Here is a 17,964-nt window from a genome sequence, read left to right as displayed (position 1 = left end):
CATTTTGGATAGAAGGCGGCTATTGAGCTCTTTGAAAAAGCTATCATACAAAGTTCCACTAACACCCAACCCTCCCACCATAACACATATTTCAAGACCTGTATAATTCATGTGTAATTAACAAGTATGAAATCAGTTTTTGTCATCTTTCTAGGCAGAGCACTCCAGATCCTGAGGACTGCAAAACAAATTACGATCTCCATTCTTGATATTTTCCCCATGAACTCGAACTGTCAACCCCTACCACCAGAAGGAATCATTTTTCTTAAAATCTCTCCTAATCCTTCGAGCTCTCAGATGTCACCTCTTAACCTGGACTCTTAGAAATTAGACAACACTAACTTTTCTAACCCTTTCTCATAACTGAATTTGCTTATTCCAAATCTCCTCTGCACTATTCCTAAGATTTTACAAGAATTCGCAAATGTGATGCTCAACATTTTCCACAATACACGAACAATTTCGCCATGCTTTTCAATTATATTCCTCTTTTTATAAACTGAGATAACCCTTTTTTTAGTCATTTTATCCATTACCCTACCATCTTTCAGAACTTGTCTATGTGAACACCCATGCCACTTCTGCTCATCTACACTTCAAAAGACATGCAATCAACTGAATTAAAACTAAAAACTGGGGTGACATGGTGGCTCAGTGGCTAGTACTGCTGCTGCACAGCACCAGGGATCTGAGTTCAATTCCACCTTTGGGCCACTGTCTGTGTGGAGTTTGCGTGTTCTCCTAATGTCTGTGTGGTTTCCTCTGGGTGCTCCAGTTTCCTCCCATGATCCAAAGATGTGCAGCTTTGGTAGACTGTCCTTGCTAAATTGCCCATAATGTCCAGGGATGTGCAGGCTAGATGGGCCATGGGAAATGCAAGGTTACAGGGATGGGGTAGGGGAGTGGGTCTAGGTGGGATACTTTTCAGAGGGTCATTGTGGGCCAAATGTCCTGGTTCCACATCAAAGGGATGCTATGATTCGAAAAAGTGCTGGACAAACTCAGCAGGTCTGGCAGCAAATATACAGAGAGAAAAATGAGTTTACATTTCAAGTTCAATATGCCTTTGTGGAACACAAAGAAGCTAGAAAATTCTGTTTTTTATGTTATTGACAGAGGAGAATGAGGAACATGTGGAACAGATGGCAAGTGTGCCAAATGCAAATGACAAAGATCTTGATAATGGTGGCCAAAGGGCCAAAAGTTATGAAAGAAAAGTGTATGTTAGCTATGGAAAGGAAAAAAATGGGTCCACTCTGCTCAGAGCAAATATAACAAGACATGGCCAAGGATGATAAGCACAGAAATGGGTTATACTCTGAGATTGTAGAACTCAGTATGCAGTCCTAAGAGCCGTAAAGTGCCGAAGCAGAAAATGAGGTGTTGTCCCCCCAGCTTTCTTTGAGCTTAGTTGGAATATGGTAGCATGTCCAGGACAAAAGTGTTATGATGGACAGAAATGTTTGGATCATTCTGACTGGAAATGGTTACCCAGTCTGCACTTGGTCTCACCAATGTAAAGGATACCACATTATGGCAGCATTACAGCTTTAGTTCAAACGTGGACAAAAGAGCTGAATTCCAGACGGGAGGCAAGAGTGACAGCCCTTGACATCAAGGCTGTATTCAACTGAAAGTAGCATCAAGGAGCCCTAGCTAAATTGGAATTAATGGGCATCAGGGAGCAAACTCTCCACTGGTTGGGGTCATATCTGACACATAGGAAGATGGTTGTGGTTGTTGGAGGTCAGTCATCTCTGCAGGAGTTTCCCAGAGTAGTGTCCTATGCCCAACCATCTTCAGCTGCTTCATCCTTCCATAAGGTCAGAAGTGGGCATGTTCGCCCAAGAATTGCACAATGTTCAGCACCATTCGCAACTCCTCAGATACTGAAGCAGTCCATTTTCAAACACAACAAAACTTGGATAATATCAGGCTCTGGCTGACAAGTGGCAAATAACATTCATGCGACACAAACGCCAAGCTATGACCAGCACCAATAAGAGGCAATCTAACCACCGTCCCTTGATATTCAATGGTATTACCATCACTGTCAACATCCTGTGGGTTATCATTGACCAGAATCTCAATTGGACTCACCACATAAACACAGCAGGTCAAAGGCTAAGAATACTGCAGAGAGTAACTCAGCTCCTGACTCCCCAAAGCTTGCCCACCATCTAGAAGACACAAGTCAGGAGTGTGATGGAATATTCCTGACTTGCTTGGATGAGTGCAGCTCCAACAACAGTTAAGAAACTTGACAACATCCAGGACAAAGCAGCCTGCTTGGTTGGCACTATATGCACAAGCATCCACTCCGACCACCGCTAACGCTCAGTAGCAGCAGTGTGTACTATCGAAAGATGCACTGCAGAAATTCAGAGATCCTCAGACAGCACCTTCCATGACCACTTCCAAGAGCAGCAGATATGGAACATCCCCAATTTCAAGTCCCCCTCCAAGCTATTCACCATCATGACTTGGAAATATAAGGCTGTTTGTTCACTGTCACTGGGTCAAAACTGTGGAATTCCCTTTCTAATGTCATTGTGGGCCAACCACTGCAGGTAGATTGCAGCAGTTCAAGAAGGCAGCTTACCACCACCTCACAAGGGCAACTAGCGGCGGACAATAAATACCAGTGAGCCAGCAACACCCACATCCCACAAATGAGTAAAAACAAATACAGCGGACGAGGTTGAAAGAAGTACAATTAAAACGCTCCTTCATCTGGAAGGTATATTTGCACTTGGCTGAAGAGGAGTAAGGTGGTGAATGGGCAACTGTTGTACCTTTTGCGATTATATGGCAAAGTGCCATGGGAGTTGTGAGCAGGTGTTAGGAGTGCTGGAAGAGTGCACCAGGGTGTCACAGAGGAAATGATTCTGCAAAATGCTGATAACAGAGAAGGGGAAGATATATTTGATGATGCTATCCTGTTGGAAGTAATGGATATGGAAGGACAATCCTTCGAATGTGGAGATTGGCGGGGTGGACGTTTTGGAAGTTTCTGTCCCACACAGGCATCAGAGGCCCGCACAGCCACAAAACAAAATTAGAGAGAACACTGGCTGAGGGCCCTACCAACCACAGTGGGAGGGAACCCGCAAATAAGGAAAAAGGAGGATATCTCAGAGGTACCTCCATGGAAGATGGTATAATTGGAACAGATGCGAGTGAGAAATAAGAAAAATAGAATGGAATCCTTGCAGGAAGAAATAAAGTACAGTCGAGGTAACTGCAGGAGATGATGGGCTTGTAGTGGATATTGGCAGATGGGAGACAGTGAGGTCTGCAGATGCTGGAGATCAGAGTTGAGTGTGTGTTGCTGGAAAAGAACAGCAGGCCAGGCAGCATCCAAGGAGCAGGAAAATCGACGTTTCGGGCCAGAGCCCTTCATCAGGAACCTGAAGGAGGGCTTGGGTCCGAAACGTCGATATTGGCAGACAGCCCTTCACTAAACATGGAAACAATAAAGTCAAGGAAGGCAAGTGTCAGCAATGGACCAACTGAAGGTAGACAATAATGGAAATTAGGACAAGGAATTTCCCACATTCCACATAAAGAGGCAGGAATGATAGGGACCAATGCATGTATCCATTTGATGTGAAGTAGTGAGACAAGTTGAAGAAACGTTGTTCAAACTAAGAACTAGCTCATCTCGGTGACTCCAATCATATTGTTTTTCTGTTCTATTCAGTGTGAAATGCACCACATTAATCCATACTGATCACCACCCACCAGGGTTCTGCACGTTTCACCATCATGTCTGTTACCCTGAAGTTTATTCTCAACATTAGCTAACATATTAACAAAAACACGAGATTTGTTACATTTCTCACAATCTAACCAAACAAATTTTCAATATTTTTTATTCCAATTTTGAGAGTTCCAATATTTACAGTTCTTCCTTTTAGCTCAGAAATGAAGCGCAAAGCATTTTGTGATAACTTCATGTATACTCTTGCATGCAAGGATTTAAAATAAGCAAGATCCAATTTAATACTTACTGAAGCTGCAAAGTAGTGCGAAGAGGTCTCATGGGGGTTCCACTGCACCACGCCAATGTCCCATTTGCTTTGTCTAGCAACCTTTCTTGGTACTTCGGAGGGAGCATCTAAATTTATAACATATAAGAAGCGGCGCCTGTAACAAAAAACATTGGCAGTGACAAACTTACACACCTGCATTCAGAAAAAGTCAACTTTCTTTTTATGCCATGCACACTCGGAGCCCCTAGTCCCATCATGAAAGGTTTTTCCTAAAGTGTTCTATTGAACACAACTGCTGTAGATGGAGTGGCTGAAAACTCCATCTACTTGTTGGAAATTTAGATTGCCAATGTTAATTATTTACAGCCCAAATGGCAGGCTCCTGTGTTTGTTGTGAAGTAGTGGAACACAGCCTCACTCTCTTAATTTCTGCACATATTGTGCTGTTGGCTATTGCAAAAATGACCAGCAGTTTCAAACAGCTCCCATAAGACAGAGATTCTAGTTCGGGGTACAGAAAGGAGGTTCTATGGGAACGAGAGAGACTCATGGTTGGTGTGTTAACTCCCAGGTGCCAGGGTTTGTGACGTTTCGGATTGTGTTTTTGGATTCCTTACGGGGGAGTGGGAGAGGGAGCAGCGCCAAATCATAGTCCACATAGGCACCAACAACATAGGTAGGAAGAGAGATGGGGATTTAAGGCAGAAATTGAGGGAGCGAGGGTGTAAGCTAAGAGCTAGGACAAACAGAATTGTTATCTCTGGGTTGTTACCTGTGCCAAATGCTAGCGAGGAGAGGAACAGGAAGAGAGAGGAGTTGAACATGTGGCTACAGGGATAGTTTTGGATTCCTGGATAATTGAGGCTCTTTCTGGGGTAGCCAAGACCTCTAAAAACAGGATGGTCTTCACCTGAACCGGCGGGGTACCAATATCCTCGGGGGGGTTAAGTTTGCTAATGCTCTTCGGGTGGATTTAAACTAATTCAGCAGGGGGATGGGAATCTGAATCGTAGTTCGAGTATGGACGAGGTTGACAGTAAGGGTTTCAGGATTGCAAAAGGACACCGGCAAGCAAAAGGTTGGTTTGACATGTGTCCATTTCAATGACAGGAACATCCAGAGTAAGGTGGGGGAACTTGCAGCATTGGTCAGTACCTGGGATTTCAATATAATGGTCATTTCACAGACATGGGTACAGCAGGGACAAGAGTGGTTGTTGCAGGTTCCGGGATTTCGATCTTTTAGTAAGAACAGAGAAGACGGTAAAAAAGGCGGGAATGTGGCATTGTTAGTCAATGACAGTATTACGGTGGCAGAAAGGATGTTTGAGGACATGTCAACTAAGGTAGCATGGGCTGAGATTAGAAACAGGAAAGGAGAAGTCAATCTTTTGGGAGTTTTCTACAGGCCTCCAAATAGTTCCAGAGACGTAGAGGATAGGATAGTAAAGATGATTCTCGATAGGAGCGAGAGTGACAGGGTAATAGTTATGGGGACTTCAAATTCCTAAATATTGACTGGGAATATTATAGTTCAAGTACTTTAGATGGGTCATGAGGTATGAAGGTTCAGGTAGGGTGATTGAGAGTTACAAGGTAAGACCTAAAGAGAGAGCTAAGACGAGCAAGGAGGGGACGTGATAGCAGATAGGATCAGGGAAAATCTGAAAGCTTTCTACAGGTATATAAGGGATAAAAGAATGACTAAAGATTAGGGCCAATCAAGGATAGTAGTGGCAAGTTGTACGTGGAGTCAGAAGAGATAGGGAAAGTGCTAAATGAATATTTTTCGTCAGTATTCAAACTGGAAAAAGACAATGTTGTTGAGGAGAATACTGAGAAACAGGCTAATAGACGAGATGGGATTGAGGTTGACAAGGAGGAGGTGTCAGAAATTCTGGCAAGTGTGAAAACAGATAAATCCCCTGGGCCAGATGGGATTTATCCAAGGATTCTCTGGGAAGCCAGAGAGGAGATTGCAGAGCCTTTGGCTTTGATCTTTACGTCATCATTGTCTACAGCAATAGTGCCAAAACACTGGAGGATAGCAAATGTTGTTCAAGAAGGGGAGTAGAGATAACCCTGGTAATTATAGACTAGTGAGCCTTTTATTGGTTGCGGGTAAAGTGTTGGAAAAGGTTATGAGAGATAGGATTTATAATCATCTCAATAGGAATAACTTGATTAGGGATCGACAACACTGGTTTCGAGAAGGGAAGGTTGTGCTCACAAGCCTTATTGAGTTCTTTGAGAAAGCGACCAAACAGGTAGATGAGGGTAAAGCCATTGATGTCGTGTACATGGATTTCAGTAAGGTGTTTGGTAAGGTTCCCCATGGTAGGATACCGCATAAAATACAGACCAGTGGTGTCCCGCAAACATCTGTTTTGGGTCAACTGCTATTTGTCATTGGGTGAGTAAATTTGCAATAACACTAAGGTCGATACAGTTATGGATAGTGCCAAAGCATGTTGCAGGGAAATAGATAAGCTGCAGAGCTGGACTGAGAGGTGGCAAATGGAGTTTAATGCAGAAAAAAGTGTGAGGTGATTCACTTTGGAAGGAGTAACAGGAATGCAGAGTACTGGGCTAATGGTAAGATTCTTGGTAATGTAAATAAACAGAGAGATCGCGGTGTCCATGTACATAGATCCCTCAAAGTTGCCACTCAGGTTGGTAAGGTTGTTAAGAAGGTATACAGTGTGTTAGCGTTTAGTAATAGAGGGACTGAGTTTCAGAACCATGAGCTCATGCTGCAGCTGTACAAAACTCTGGTACAAAACTCGTTAGAGAGAAGATTGAGAGGTGACTTCATAGAGACATATAAGTTAATGAGAATGTTAGATCGGGTGGACAGTGAGAGCCTTTTTTTCTTGGTGATGGCTAGCACGAGGGGGCATAGCTTCAAACTGAGGGGGTGATAGATATAGGACAGATGTCAGAGGTAGTTTCTTTACTCAGAGATTAGTTGGGGCGTGGAACGCACTGCCTGCAATAGTTGTAGACTCACCAACTTTACAGGCATTTAAATGGTCATTGGATAGGCATATGGACAAGAATAGAATAGTGCAGCTTAGATGGGCGACAGATTGGTTTTCAGAGGGCGGTGAAACATCGAGGGCCAAAAGGCCTGTACTACGCTGTAATGTTCTATGTATAGATACAAATGGATGAGAAGTGTCACTTGGCCACAAGTGGGTGCTTTAGAATGACAAAGGCAGTTCGGACAATTGCAGATTCCTGACCTGCTCACAGCTGGATGAAAGGATTTTGGAGTATTCTTACTTAACAGTTCCAGAGCACATATCCACACAAAGCCCTCACATTTTAATCACAATCAATGCACGAGCCATGAAGTAGCAAAATCAACACTAATATAATAAGAGGCACAAGGAGCTTTTAATGATCGCGGATCGGGTGCCATGGGTAATTTCTATGCAGGAGGGCCACTCCCAACCACACAGCATTAAAAACAAGTATATGCATTCTCTGTGTTCTCACACTGAGGGACTGAAGCTGGGAGATTACTTCCTTCTTGTCAGCTTGTCTGAAACAGCCTTTGGGCTGCAAAACAGACGCAGGTTATCAACATCCTTTTCTACTACGACTGATTTGCATTTCAGTCAGTAGTTAGCAATCTCTCAGTAAAAAGTGGCTTCAAAGTTTCAAATGGGTATTGAATCAAAAAAAGTATACATTACTCAAAGCAAAAATCAGGAAGTGAATTAAAGGAGTGCTTTCCTTTTGCCATTCAAAGGTCATCCACAGCCCAAATATAGATTCCCTACCCAGTTCCTGATTTGAGCAAAACTGAAAATTTGCATCGAACTTGACCCAATGACAAGAGTGTTATAAGGCCTGTAATCTACTTAATCCCTACATTGTGGAAGCTGGTCATTCAGCCTAACAGGTCCAAAACTGACCCTCAAGAGCATCTCACGCAGACCTACCCCATCCCTGTAAGGCTGCATTTCCCATGGCCATACCACCTAGCCTGCACACTCCTGGACACTATGGGCAATTTAGCACCCAACCTGCACATCTTTGGACTGTGGGATAAAAACTGGAGCACCCGGAGGAAACTCATGCAAACTCCACACAGACAGCCGCCCAAACCTGGAATTGAGCCAGATTCCTGGTGCTGTGAGACAGCAGTGCTAACCACTGTACCACCATGCCACCCAACATAGACTGAAGTACTGGCTTGCACTCCTGTGCATTCCCTATTACAACAAGCAGGATGATAGTTAATAGGGCTAAGGATATATTCATAAAAAGAAACGAACAAATTATTTACACTCTGGTTACCATCCATCCTTGGATGACTGCTTACCCGGAAAGTACAGCAAGCTGGCCATGACAGTTCACAGACATCGCAGTTGCCTAATATGAAAAATAAATAAAAAATTAACAATTTAAACAGACGCACATCAGCATACCTCAGTGTACCACTTGAATGTAGAAGCAATTGACCTATTTACTGTTAAAAGTATTTAATCTTTGCCAATTACTACATTGTACAATTCCAACAGTGGATGAATAGTTGATCAAGCAAACAAATACAACTTGGATAGCCAACTGCAAGTGGCTACAAGAGGACCACACATAACAGATTTAAAACTAGGCATGTATCAATATGACTGCTGTAATCCTGAATCGGGGAAAAGATTTGTAAAACTGTTACAATTAATTGTCAGTATCTAATTATGTTATTGGTGCTAAATATGTAGGAGTTAAAGGTAAGAAGGCAAAATATTCATGTGGCACAGTGGTAGTTCAAATTCCACTTTCTCTCAAGATGTACAATAACATCTCTGAACAGGTTGATTAGAAAATATTTAAATATATCTCAAGAGCTCTTGTGGCACAGTGGTAGTCTCATTTTCTCTGATCCTCTCTCCAGGAAAGCTATGACACATTGCTGGAGCAGATGGGATTTGAACTTGGGCCTCCTGGCTCAGACGTAGAGCAACTACCACTGTACTGCAAGAGCCCCCAACTGGTTGATTCCTATTTTTCTAATCAACCTGTTCAGAGATGCAATTGCACTCCTCAGGAGCAGGTGGGACTTGAATTCTCAGTCCAAAGGCAGGGACATTACCACTGCACCACAAACACCCCTATGACGGGTTGATTAAAAACTACCCATTCAAATTTCTCTCACTTGGGTGGCTATGGAGAAGGAGCTACAGTATCCAACAGCATGCACAAAGCTATTTGAGGCCAGTTGTATGCTTGGACATGAGAACATTAAATTTTTAGTGATTAAAATTAATGGCATATTAATTTTAGACATTACAGAGATTCAGGGAAAGATGGTTCCAGTAAAAACTTCTGTTGCGATTAATGAGTTTCCACTTTCTAGCCTATCTTATGTTCGAAACTTGTTCCCTTGCAACAACTCTTTTACATATTTCTGACTTTCATTTCGAACATGAACATGTACATATATTTGGAAAGGCAAGGACTGATTAGGGATAGTCAACATGGCTTTGTGCATGGGAAATCATGTCTCACAAACTTGATTGAGTTTTTTGAAGAAGTAACAAAGTTGATTGATGAGGGCAGAGCAGTAGATGTGATCGTTATGGACTTCAGTAAGGCGTTCGACAAGGTTCCCCATGGAAAACTGATTAACAAGATTAGATCTCATGGAATAAAGGGAGAACGAGCCATTTGGATACAGAACTGGCTCAAAGATAGAAGACAGAGGGTGGTGGTGGAGAGTTGTTTTTCAGACTGGAGGCCTGTGACCAGTGGAGTGCCACAAGGATTGGTGCGAGGTCCTCTACTTTTTGTCATTTACATAAATGATTTGGATGCGAGCATAAGAGGTACAGTAAGTTTGCAGATGACACATAAAATTGGAGGTATAGTGGTCAGCGAAGAGGGTTACCTCAGATTACAACAGGATCTGGACCAGATGGGCTAATGGGCTGTGAAGTGGCAGATGGAGTTTAATTCAGATAAATGCGAGGTGCTGCATTTTGGGAAAGCAAATCTTAGCAGGACTTATACACTTAATGGTAAGGTCTGAGGGAGTGTTGCTGAACAAAGAGACCTTGGAGTGCAGGTTCATAGTTCCTTGAAAGTGGAGTTGCAGGTAGCTAGGATAGTGAAGAAGGTGTTTGGTATGCTTTCCTTTATTGGTCAGAGTATTGAGTACAGGAGTTGGGAGGTCATGTTTCGGCTGTACAGGACATTGGTTAGGCCACTGTCGGAATATTGCGTGCAATGCTGGTCTCCTTCCTATTAGAAAGATGTTGTGAAACTTGAAAGGGTTCAGAAAAGATTTACAAGGATGCTGCCAGTGTTGGAGGGTCTGAGCTCCAGGGAGTGGCTGAACAGGCTGGGGCGTCAGAGGCTGAGGGGTGACCTTATAGAGGTTTACAAAATTATGAGGGGCATGAATAGGATAAATAGACAAAGTCTTTTCCCTGGGGTCGGGGAGTCCAGAACTAGAGGGCATAGGTTTCGGGTGAAAGGGGAAAGATATAAAAGAGACCTAAGGGGCAACGTTTTCACGCAGAGGGTGGTACGTGTATGAAATGAGCTGCCAGAGGATGTGGTGGAGGCAGGTACAATTGCAACATTTAAGAGGCATTTGGATGGGTATATGAATAGGAAGGATTTGGAGGGATATGGGCCGGGTGCTGATAGGTGGGACTGGATTGGGTTGGGATATCTGGTCGGCATGGACAGGTTGGACCGAAGGGTCTGTTTCCATGCTGTACATCTCCATGACTCTATGTGTATCATTCTGAAGGACATACATTCCAACAGTACTTGCAGCAGGTAATTAGAAAAAGGTGTCCTTGACCTTGCCTCAGTAAACTACAAAAATGAGTCATATTGGTACATGAAAGTTTTGGGAGCAATGACCACTGCATAGTTCTTGTGGAGATCCAAGACCCATCGTTACACCAAGGATACCCTTCATCATACTGCATGGTGTTACCACAATGTTAAATGGGTTAGATTCAGAACTGATCTTGCAGTTCAAATAAAAAGGTATCCATGAGGTACTGTGAACCACCAGCAGCAACATCAAATTTAACCACAAACTGCAACCTCATGACTCAGTATCTCCTTCACTTGATCACTTCTATCAAGTAAGGGGATCAACAGTGGCTCAATGCAAGATGCAAGAGAATACCAGCACCCGGTATAACTAAAAGTTTGATGCCAACTTTGTGAAGCTACATACCAAACTAAACGGTTGTAAAGTTGCAGGAGATAGACAGAGCAAACTAAGAATCATACCAAAGCTGTGTCGTCCCACTAGATTCAATAATGAATGGTGGTGAGTAATTTGATAACTAAACAGACAAAGCAGTTCCTCAAACATTGCCTGCTCCCCCCCCTTAATGATAAGGTCAAATACATCAATGTAAAAAGTGAGGCAGAAACATTTCCAATAATTTTCAGCTGGAAACATGATGTTAGCAATCCAACTCAACCTCCTCCCAAGTTCTCATTATTACAGAAATCAATCTTCAGCTCATTCTATTCATTGCAATTAATAGCAAGAAACAGCAAAAAGGATGGATACAGCATAGGCATCAAAACAACAATGTGGAAAAGTTTGCCATGACCTGTTCTCAAACAAGAGAACAAATCCAATCTGACCAATTGCCATTCCAGTCTACAAAGTGATGCAAAGTGTAATCATCTGACAAGGTTCCTCATGGTAGAATGGTTAGCAAGGTTAGATCTCATGAAATATATGGAGAATTAGCCAGCTCCATAGAGAACTGGCTTGAAGGTAGAAGACAGAGGGTGGTGGTGGAGGGTTGTCTTTCAGACTGGAGGCCTATGACTAGCAGTGTACCACAAAAATCAGTGCTAGGTCCACTTCTTTTCATCATTTATATAAATGATTTGGATGTGAACATAGGAGGTATAGTTAGTAAGTTTGCAGATGACACCAAAATTGAAGGTGTAGTGGACAGCAAAGAGGGTTACCTCAGAATACAACAGGATCTTGATCAGATGGGCCAATGGGCTGAGGAGTGGCAGATGGAGTTTAATTTACATAAATGGGAGGTGCTGCATTTTGGAAAGTCAAATCAGGGCAGGACCTATACATTTAATGGTAAGGTCCTGGGGAATGTTGCTGAACAAAGAAACCTTGGAGTGCAGGTTCATAGTTCCTTGAAAGTGGAGTTGCAGGTAGGTAGGATGGTGAAGGAGGCGTTTGGTATGCTTTCCTTTATTGGTTAGAGCATTGAGTACAGCAGTTGGGAGGTCATGTTGCAGCTGTACAGGACATTGGTGAGGCCACTTTTGGAATAGTGTGCGCAATTCTGGCCACCCTCCTATTGGAAGGATTTTGTGAAACTTGAAAGAGTTCAGAAAAGATTTACAAGCATATTGCCAGGGTTGGAGGATTTGAGCTACAGGGAGAAACTGAACAGGCTGGGGAGGTTCTCCCTTGAGCCTTAGGGATGACTTTATAGAGGTTTATAAAATCATGAGGGGCATGGATATGGTAAATAGACAAGTCTTTTCTCTGGGGTGAGGGAGTCCAGAACTAGAGGGCATAGGTTTAGGGTGAGAGGGGAAAGATATAAAAGAGACCTAAGGGACAACTTTTACATGCAGAGGATGGTGAGTATATGGAATGAGCTGTCAAAAGTGGTGAAGGCTGGTACAATTACAGCATTTAGAAGGTATCTGGATGGGTATATGAATAGGAAGGGTTTAGAGGGATATGGGCCAAGTGCTGGCAAGTAGGACTAGATTAGTTTAGGATATCTGGTCAGCATGGATGAGTTAGACCGAAGGGTCTGTCTCCGTGCTGTACATCTCTATGACTCGATGTGGTATTCATTAAACAATAACCTTCTCACCAATGCTTGCTGAGTTCAGGTAAGGCCAACAGCTGCAGTTCTCATGACTGCCTTGGTCCCAACATGGGCAAAAGAGCTGAATTTCAGATGTGAGGGGAGAGGGCCTGCTCCTGACATGAAGACAGCAGGAACTTGGTGTAGCATCAAGATGACAGCGGGACTGATGTAAATGGGAATTGGGGTAAACATTTCCACTAGTCAAAGACATACAAGCACAAGGTAGGACAGCCATGACAAATGGAAGCCCATCACAGCAGACCAAGTAAGCTACGGGAGTAGTCCTTCAGTGTAGTGACCAAGGCCAATTGAGCTTCAGTTGCTTCAAATAACCTTCCATTCATTTGCAAAGCCTGAGATGCTGAAGCTATCAATATCTAAATGCAGCAAGATGTGCATAAACTTCAGGTTTGTACTGACTAGTGGAAAGTGATTGTGGCACCACAAAATGGCCATTTCCAACAAGACAGAAACAAATCGCTGCCTTGATATTCAACAGCAACCACCATTAATCCCATGCAGTCAACATCCAAAATTTGATCACCTGGCTACTCAAAGCTTTTCCATCATTTACAAGACACAAATCAGCTGTGTAAAAGTATTACTAATCTGTTTCAGACACCCACACCAACTGGGTGAAAAATTGCTTTCTTAAATTCTTTACAAAAGTTCTGTCCTTTACCTTACAGCTGTGACTCCTAGTTATTGTTCCCTTCTAAGGGGTACATTTCTTCTGACCTATGTCCCTGATAATTTTTCCGACCTCAATGAGGTGTTTCCCCACATTCCCAAAGGAAAATGATTTATGCAGTTTATCAAATCTTTCTTCATAGCTAAGATGTTCCAACCTGAGCAACATCCTGTCAAATGTCCTCTGCTCCCTCTCCAGGGCAATCACATCTCTCCTTCTGGACTCAAAACCAGAATTACACACAGTACTCCAACGAATATACTAGATGGCTCCACCATAACCTCTCTGCTCTTGTAATTAATTACGTCTAATCAAGGTAAGTATCACATCTGCCTTAAATGATCCAGTCGACCTCACCTATCACACAGATTAACTCACCAGTGACTCCCTACAGCTTGCTTATTGACATAAATCAAGACAGTATGATGGAGACTTTCCACTTGTCTGGATGACTGAGGTCCAACAACAATCAAGAAGCTTGACATCTCTCAGATCAAGTAATGTGCTTAGTTGACTCACACCCATCAAAATTTACTCCCTACATCACCACCAAAATAGCAGAAACCTGTTCTTCCACCTACAAGATATACTGCAGCAACTGAAAGTTCTTTCAAGAGCACCAGACAGACATGCAACACACAACATCACAACCTGCAAATTCCTCTCCCAGTCACACATATTCTGATTTAGGATTTTATTGTCGTCACTGGGTCAAAATAAACTCACTTCCTGTCAGTGTCCCACTGCCAACAATTGCTGCAACTCCCCAACACCTTTCAAGAACATTTTGTGATGGACAAGTGACAGACTTGCCAGCAACATCAACTGAAAACAAAAAAAATTATTTCACACAAGCATGACTTTTCACTTCAACCTGATTTCATATTAATTGATCACTCTGGTCCTGCATAGTAACCAATAATGCAAATTGGACTTTATAAAGTCATCAGCCCACATTGTGCTGTTATGATTTAGTTTCAGTGGGTGGATGAATGACGACTTACGTTCAACTCTTTGCAATCCTTCAATAATAATAACTGAAAGACCAACTTAACACAATGATTTAGACGCACTATGATTCTGAACACAGTTTCACTAACTACCACAATTAAAATGGTGATTGAACGAGATCATTTGGCCCTCTGTAATAGAACAATTCAGCTAGTCTCACTCCCTAACTGTCTCTCCATAGCGCGGCACATACATCCTTTTCAAATAGTACTGATTTAAACTTCAATCCCTCGAATAAACCTGGCCCCATTACACTCTCAGAAGAAATACAGATCCTAACCGTATGAAAAAGATTTTCTTCATCTTGCCAATTACACTAAATCAGTGCCCTCTAAATCCTAATCAGTTGATCACTCCTTTCACCAAACTTTTACTAATAAAAGGCCAAAAGGTCTTTTGGATTACCTTTGATGGACTTATGTATTTCTCCTCTAAACGTTCAAATTTCAGCCTGATTATTATATCTTTAAAACCTGACATCTGTCAAGACAATACTTTTTCTTCATCTTAATCCTTCATCTTGGAGCTCTAGACTTGCTTGTTTTAACTTTTCCCCTTTATAAGAATATACCTTCTCAAAACTCACTTTTCTTTAAAGACAGAGTTGTCCGCAAACCTTTAATCCATTCTCACTGCTTGAAAATTGTTTTTCTGCTGGCTGTTCCTTGTTATTCTCCATAACCATCCTAAACATTATGACACAATCATCACTGTCCTCAAACTATTCCCCAACTTGTTCCACTTGACTTACTTCATTTCCAAGAACCATACCAAACAGTGTATTTTTTCTCTGCGGACCAGAGGCATAAATCTGGATGAAATGTACGTGAACAGTCTAAGAACTCTTGCCCCTCAGTGCCTTTTACAGTGCTATTGTCCCAGTCTGTATTTAGGTAATTCAAGTCCTTCATCAGAAGCATTGTCTAATACAGGACCATTATAACTCCCTCGTAAATCTGTTCCTTACCATCTTTTCCATGAGTTGGCGGACTCTTGAAAATATCCAGACTTGTATTAACACCTCGTATTTCTTAACTATAACCCTTTGGAAAGGATGTTACGGTGTAGAAAGTGCAAAATGTTTTTCCAGAGTTCAGGTTCAGGTCTGTGGATGGATTGGAGAAGCTGGGGACTTTCACCTTCAGGAAGCTTGAGTCAGGAGTCGATGGGAGAATTTTAAAATCATGTGGCGTCACTAGATGCAATTTCTTTTCTCATGGTTCCCTGACTCACCATCACTTTTCAGCCAATGGCTGAAAAACCAAAGCTGCATTGAAAAACAACCATTTTATGCAGCGAGTGGTTAGGATCTGGAATGCACTGGAAGCAGATTCCATCAGAGCTTTCAAAGAGAATTGGATGATTGTCCAAACAAAAATAAAAACAGGGTACAGCAAAAAGGCAACAAAGCAGAACTGGTTCAGTTGTTCTGCAAACAGCTGCCATGGACAAAAGAAACCAAGAGATCTCTTTTGATGCTGTAACCATTGTGTTCTATGCCCTTTGCTCACCAACCTTTTTTACCTTCTGTATCCTCTCTTATCTGGCACCTTAATAAAACAGTTTGTAGGGTCCATAACATTTTCTCAAAGAGTATGGAGAAAGAAGTCATAGATCAATCCTTATTGTCCCCTCGACACAAAACAACGCAGAAACATGAACACAAGTGGTTGCCTACTGGAGTAAGTAACTTGACAACTTCCACCACGACTTAATAGGTCAATAAGAGCTGTTGTTGCAGAGTAGTCATGTACCAACTACGGGCCAAACGACCAGGGTTAACCAAACGTCCAACAGCTTCAGAGATGTGTCATAACTTTCTGAACAGAGTGATTAAAAATATCAATAATTGGATCGTGAACAAGAATAACTCCCACAACACTAGGTTATAGTCCAGCAGGTCAGGCAGCATCCAGGGAACAGGAGAACCGACGTTTCGGGCATAAGCCCTTCTTCAGGGCTTATGCCCGAAACGTCGATTCTCCTGTTCCCTGGATGCTGCCTGACCTGCTGCACTTTTCCAGCAACACATTTTCAGCTCTGATCTCCAGCATCTGCAGACCTCACTTTCTCCTCATAGGTTATAGTCCAACCAATTTAGTTTGAAGCACTCGCTTTCAGAGCGCTGCTTCTTCATCAGGTGGTTGATGAAGGAGCAGTGCTCCGAAAGCTAGTGCTTCCAATTAAAACTGTTGGACTATAACCTGGTGCTGTGTGATTGTTAACTTTGTACACCCCAGTCCAACACCAGCATCTCCATAATCAAGAATAACTCCAATTAGCGAAGCTTCAGATGTTAACCCAAGCAGAGGTGCAGCATGCACTATTTGAACAGTTTAAAATTAAGTGTTCTTAAGGCGTCCGGAGCAGAATCATTTTGGACACGAAACATGAACTGTTTCTTTCTCTCCGTCCACAGATGCTGCCAAGTTTCTCCAACACTTTCTGTTTCTATTTCAAGGTAACTATTATAGTAAGGGGTGTGCGCGCGTTTGTTCTGCGCAGGCGCGCTCTCGTTGCTTAGGCCCGCGCCAAAGACAAATCCTCAGCCTTGAGCGGCCGTCGCCGGACTCCAGCAACTGTTCTCCGGCAGCGCGAGCCAAAAGCGATCCGTCAGCCTCGAGCAGCGCCGCGGCTGCTAGTTAGGCAGTTACCTGCGAGTCCCTGACCTCCACCACCACATTCTCACTGCTCCAGCGAGCCGCCATGTCACGGACGGAGCAGGGCACCAACAACAACAAACTACGTCGTCACGCTTTACGTAACTTCCGGCGTGCCCCGCCCAGGCCTAGTCCCCTTTGGGCCAGCAAAGGCCTGGGGGTCAGTGGCTGGGCGTTGTGTGGCTTCATCTCACTTTAATGGCTTTGATCTATCGGTGTCAGTGTCAGAAGATCTTATTCTTTGATTAAACATTCACCCTGTGTTCAATTTGAATATTATCATATGCGTATTTTCCTTTGAAATGTAATGTGCAATGCAGACAGAGTAAACAAACTCGAATTATTGGCAATGCAAATTTTTGGCATGAGTGTAGCTGGAAAAGCAGGCAGATCTGCTCCTCAGATGGTTGTTCAGTGGTTAGCACTGCTGTCTCACAATGCCAGAGACCCAGGTTTGATTCCCGCCTCAGGCGACTGTCTGTTTGGAGTTTACACATTCTGTGGGTTTCCTCCGGGTGCTCCAGTTTCCTCCCACAATCCAAAGATGTGCATGTCAGGTGAATTGGCCATGCTAAATTGCCCATAATGTTAGATGCATGAGTCAGGGGTAAATCTAGGATAGGGGAATGCATCTGGGTGGGTTACTGTTCGGAGGGTCAGTATGAACTTATTAGGCCGAAGAGCCTGTTTCCATGTAGGGATTCTAATCTAATCATTAATCAAAGTTGAAACTTTATTGCTGGAACAGCACAGCAGGTC

At 42.9% G+C, this 17,964-nt stretch overlaps 1 protein-coding gene across 9 annotated transcripts in view; it reads right to left on the bottom strand.

Annotated features, from left to right (window-relative positions):
• wdr59 (WD repeat domain 59) overlaps window positions 1-17,468 on the bottom strand; it is an 88,590-nt gene extending 71,122 nt beyond the window's left edge. For 3 of the 9 annotated variants that reach the window (XR_015759985.1, XR_015759986.1, XM_087996031.1), the window contains exons 1-3: window positions 17,200-17,465; window positions 8,328-8,377; window positions 4,014-4,149 (exon numbers count right to left, since the gene is read on the bottom strand). Coding sequence is in view for 6 of the 9 variants with exons in the window: in XM_087996031.1 (XP_087852157.1) it covers window positions 4,014-4,149; window positions 8,328-8,377; window positions 17,200-17,253 (240 nt within the window). In the remaining 3 variants the exon portion in view is untranslated. Of the gene's footprint in view, window positions 1-4,013; window positions 4,150-8,327; window positions 8,378-15,512; window positions 15,844-17,199 lie in introns of those variants that run through there. The other 6 variants (XR_015759987.1, XM_087996036.1, XM_087996033.1 and 3 more) reach the window with 6 other exon arrangements.
• Between the last annotated feature and the right edge of the window lie 496 nt (window positions 17,469-17,964).

Source organism: Chiloscyllium plagiosum, unplaced genomic scaffold (assembly GCF_037043375.1).
Source record: "Chiloscyllium plagiosum isolate Xiang-an unplaced genomic scaffold, Cpla_swu_hap1 HiC_scaffold_17, whole genome shotgun sequence".
In the NCBI taxonomy this organism is placed as follows: domain Eukaryota; kingdom Metazoa; phylum Chordata; class Chondrichthyes; order Orectolobiformes; family Hemiscylliidae; genus Chiloscyllium; species Chiloscyllium plagiosum.
The sequence above is the reverse complement of the archived record's forward strand: the minus strand, read 5'-3'. Positions and strand labels throughout refer to the sequence as shown.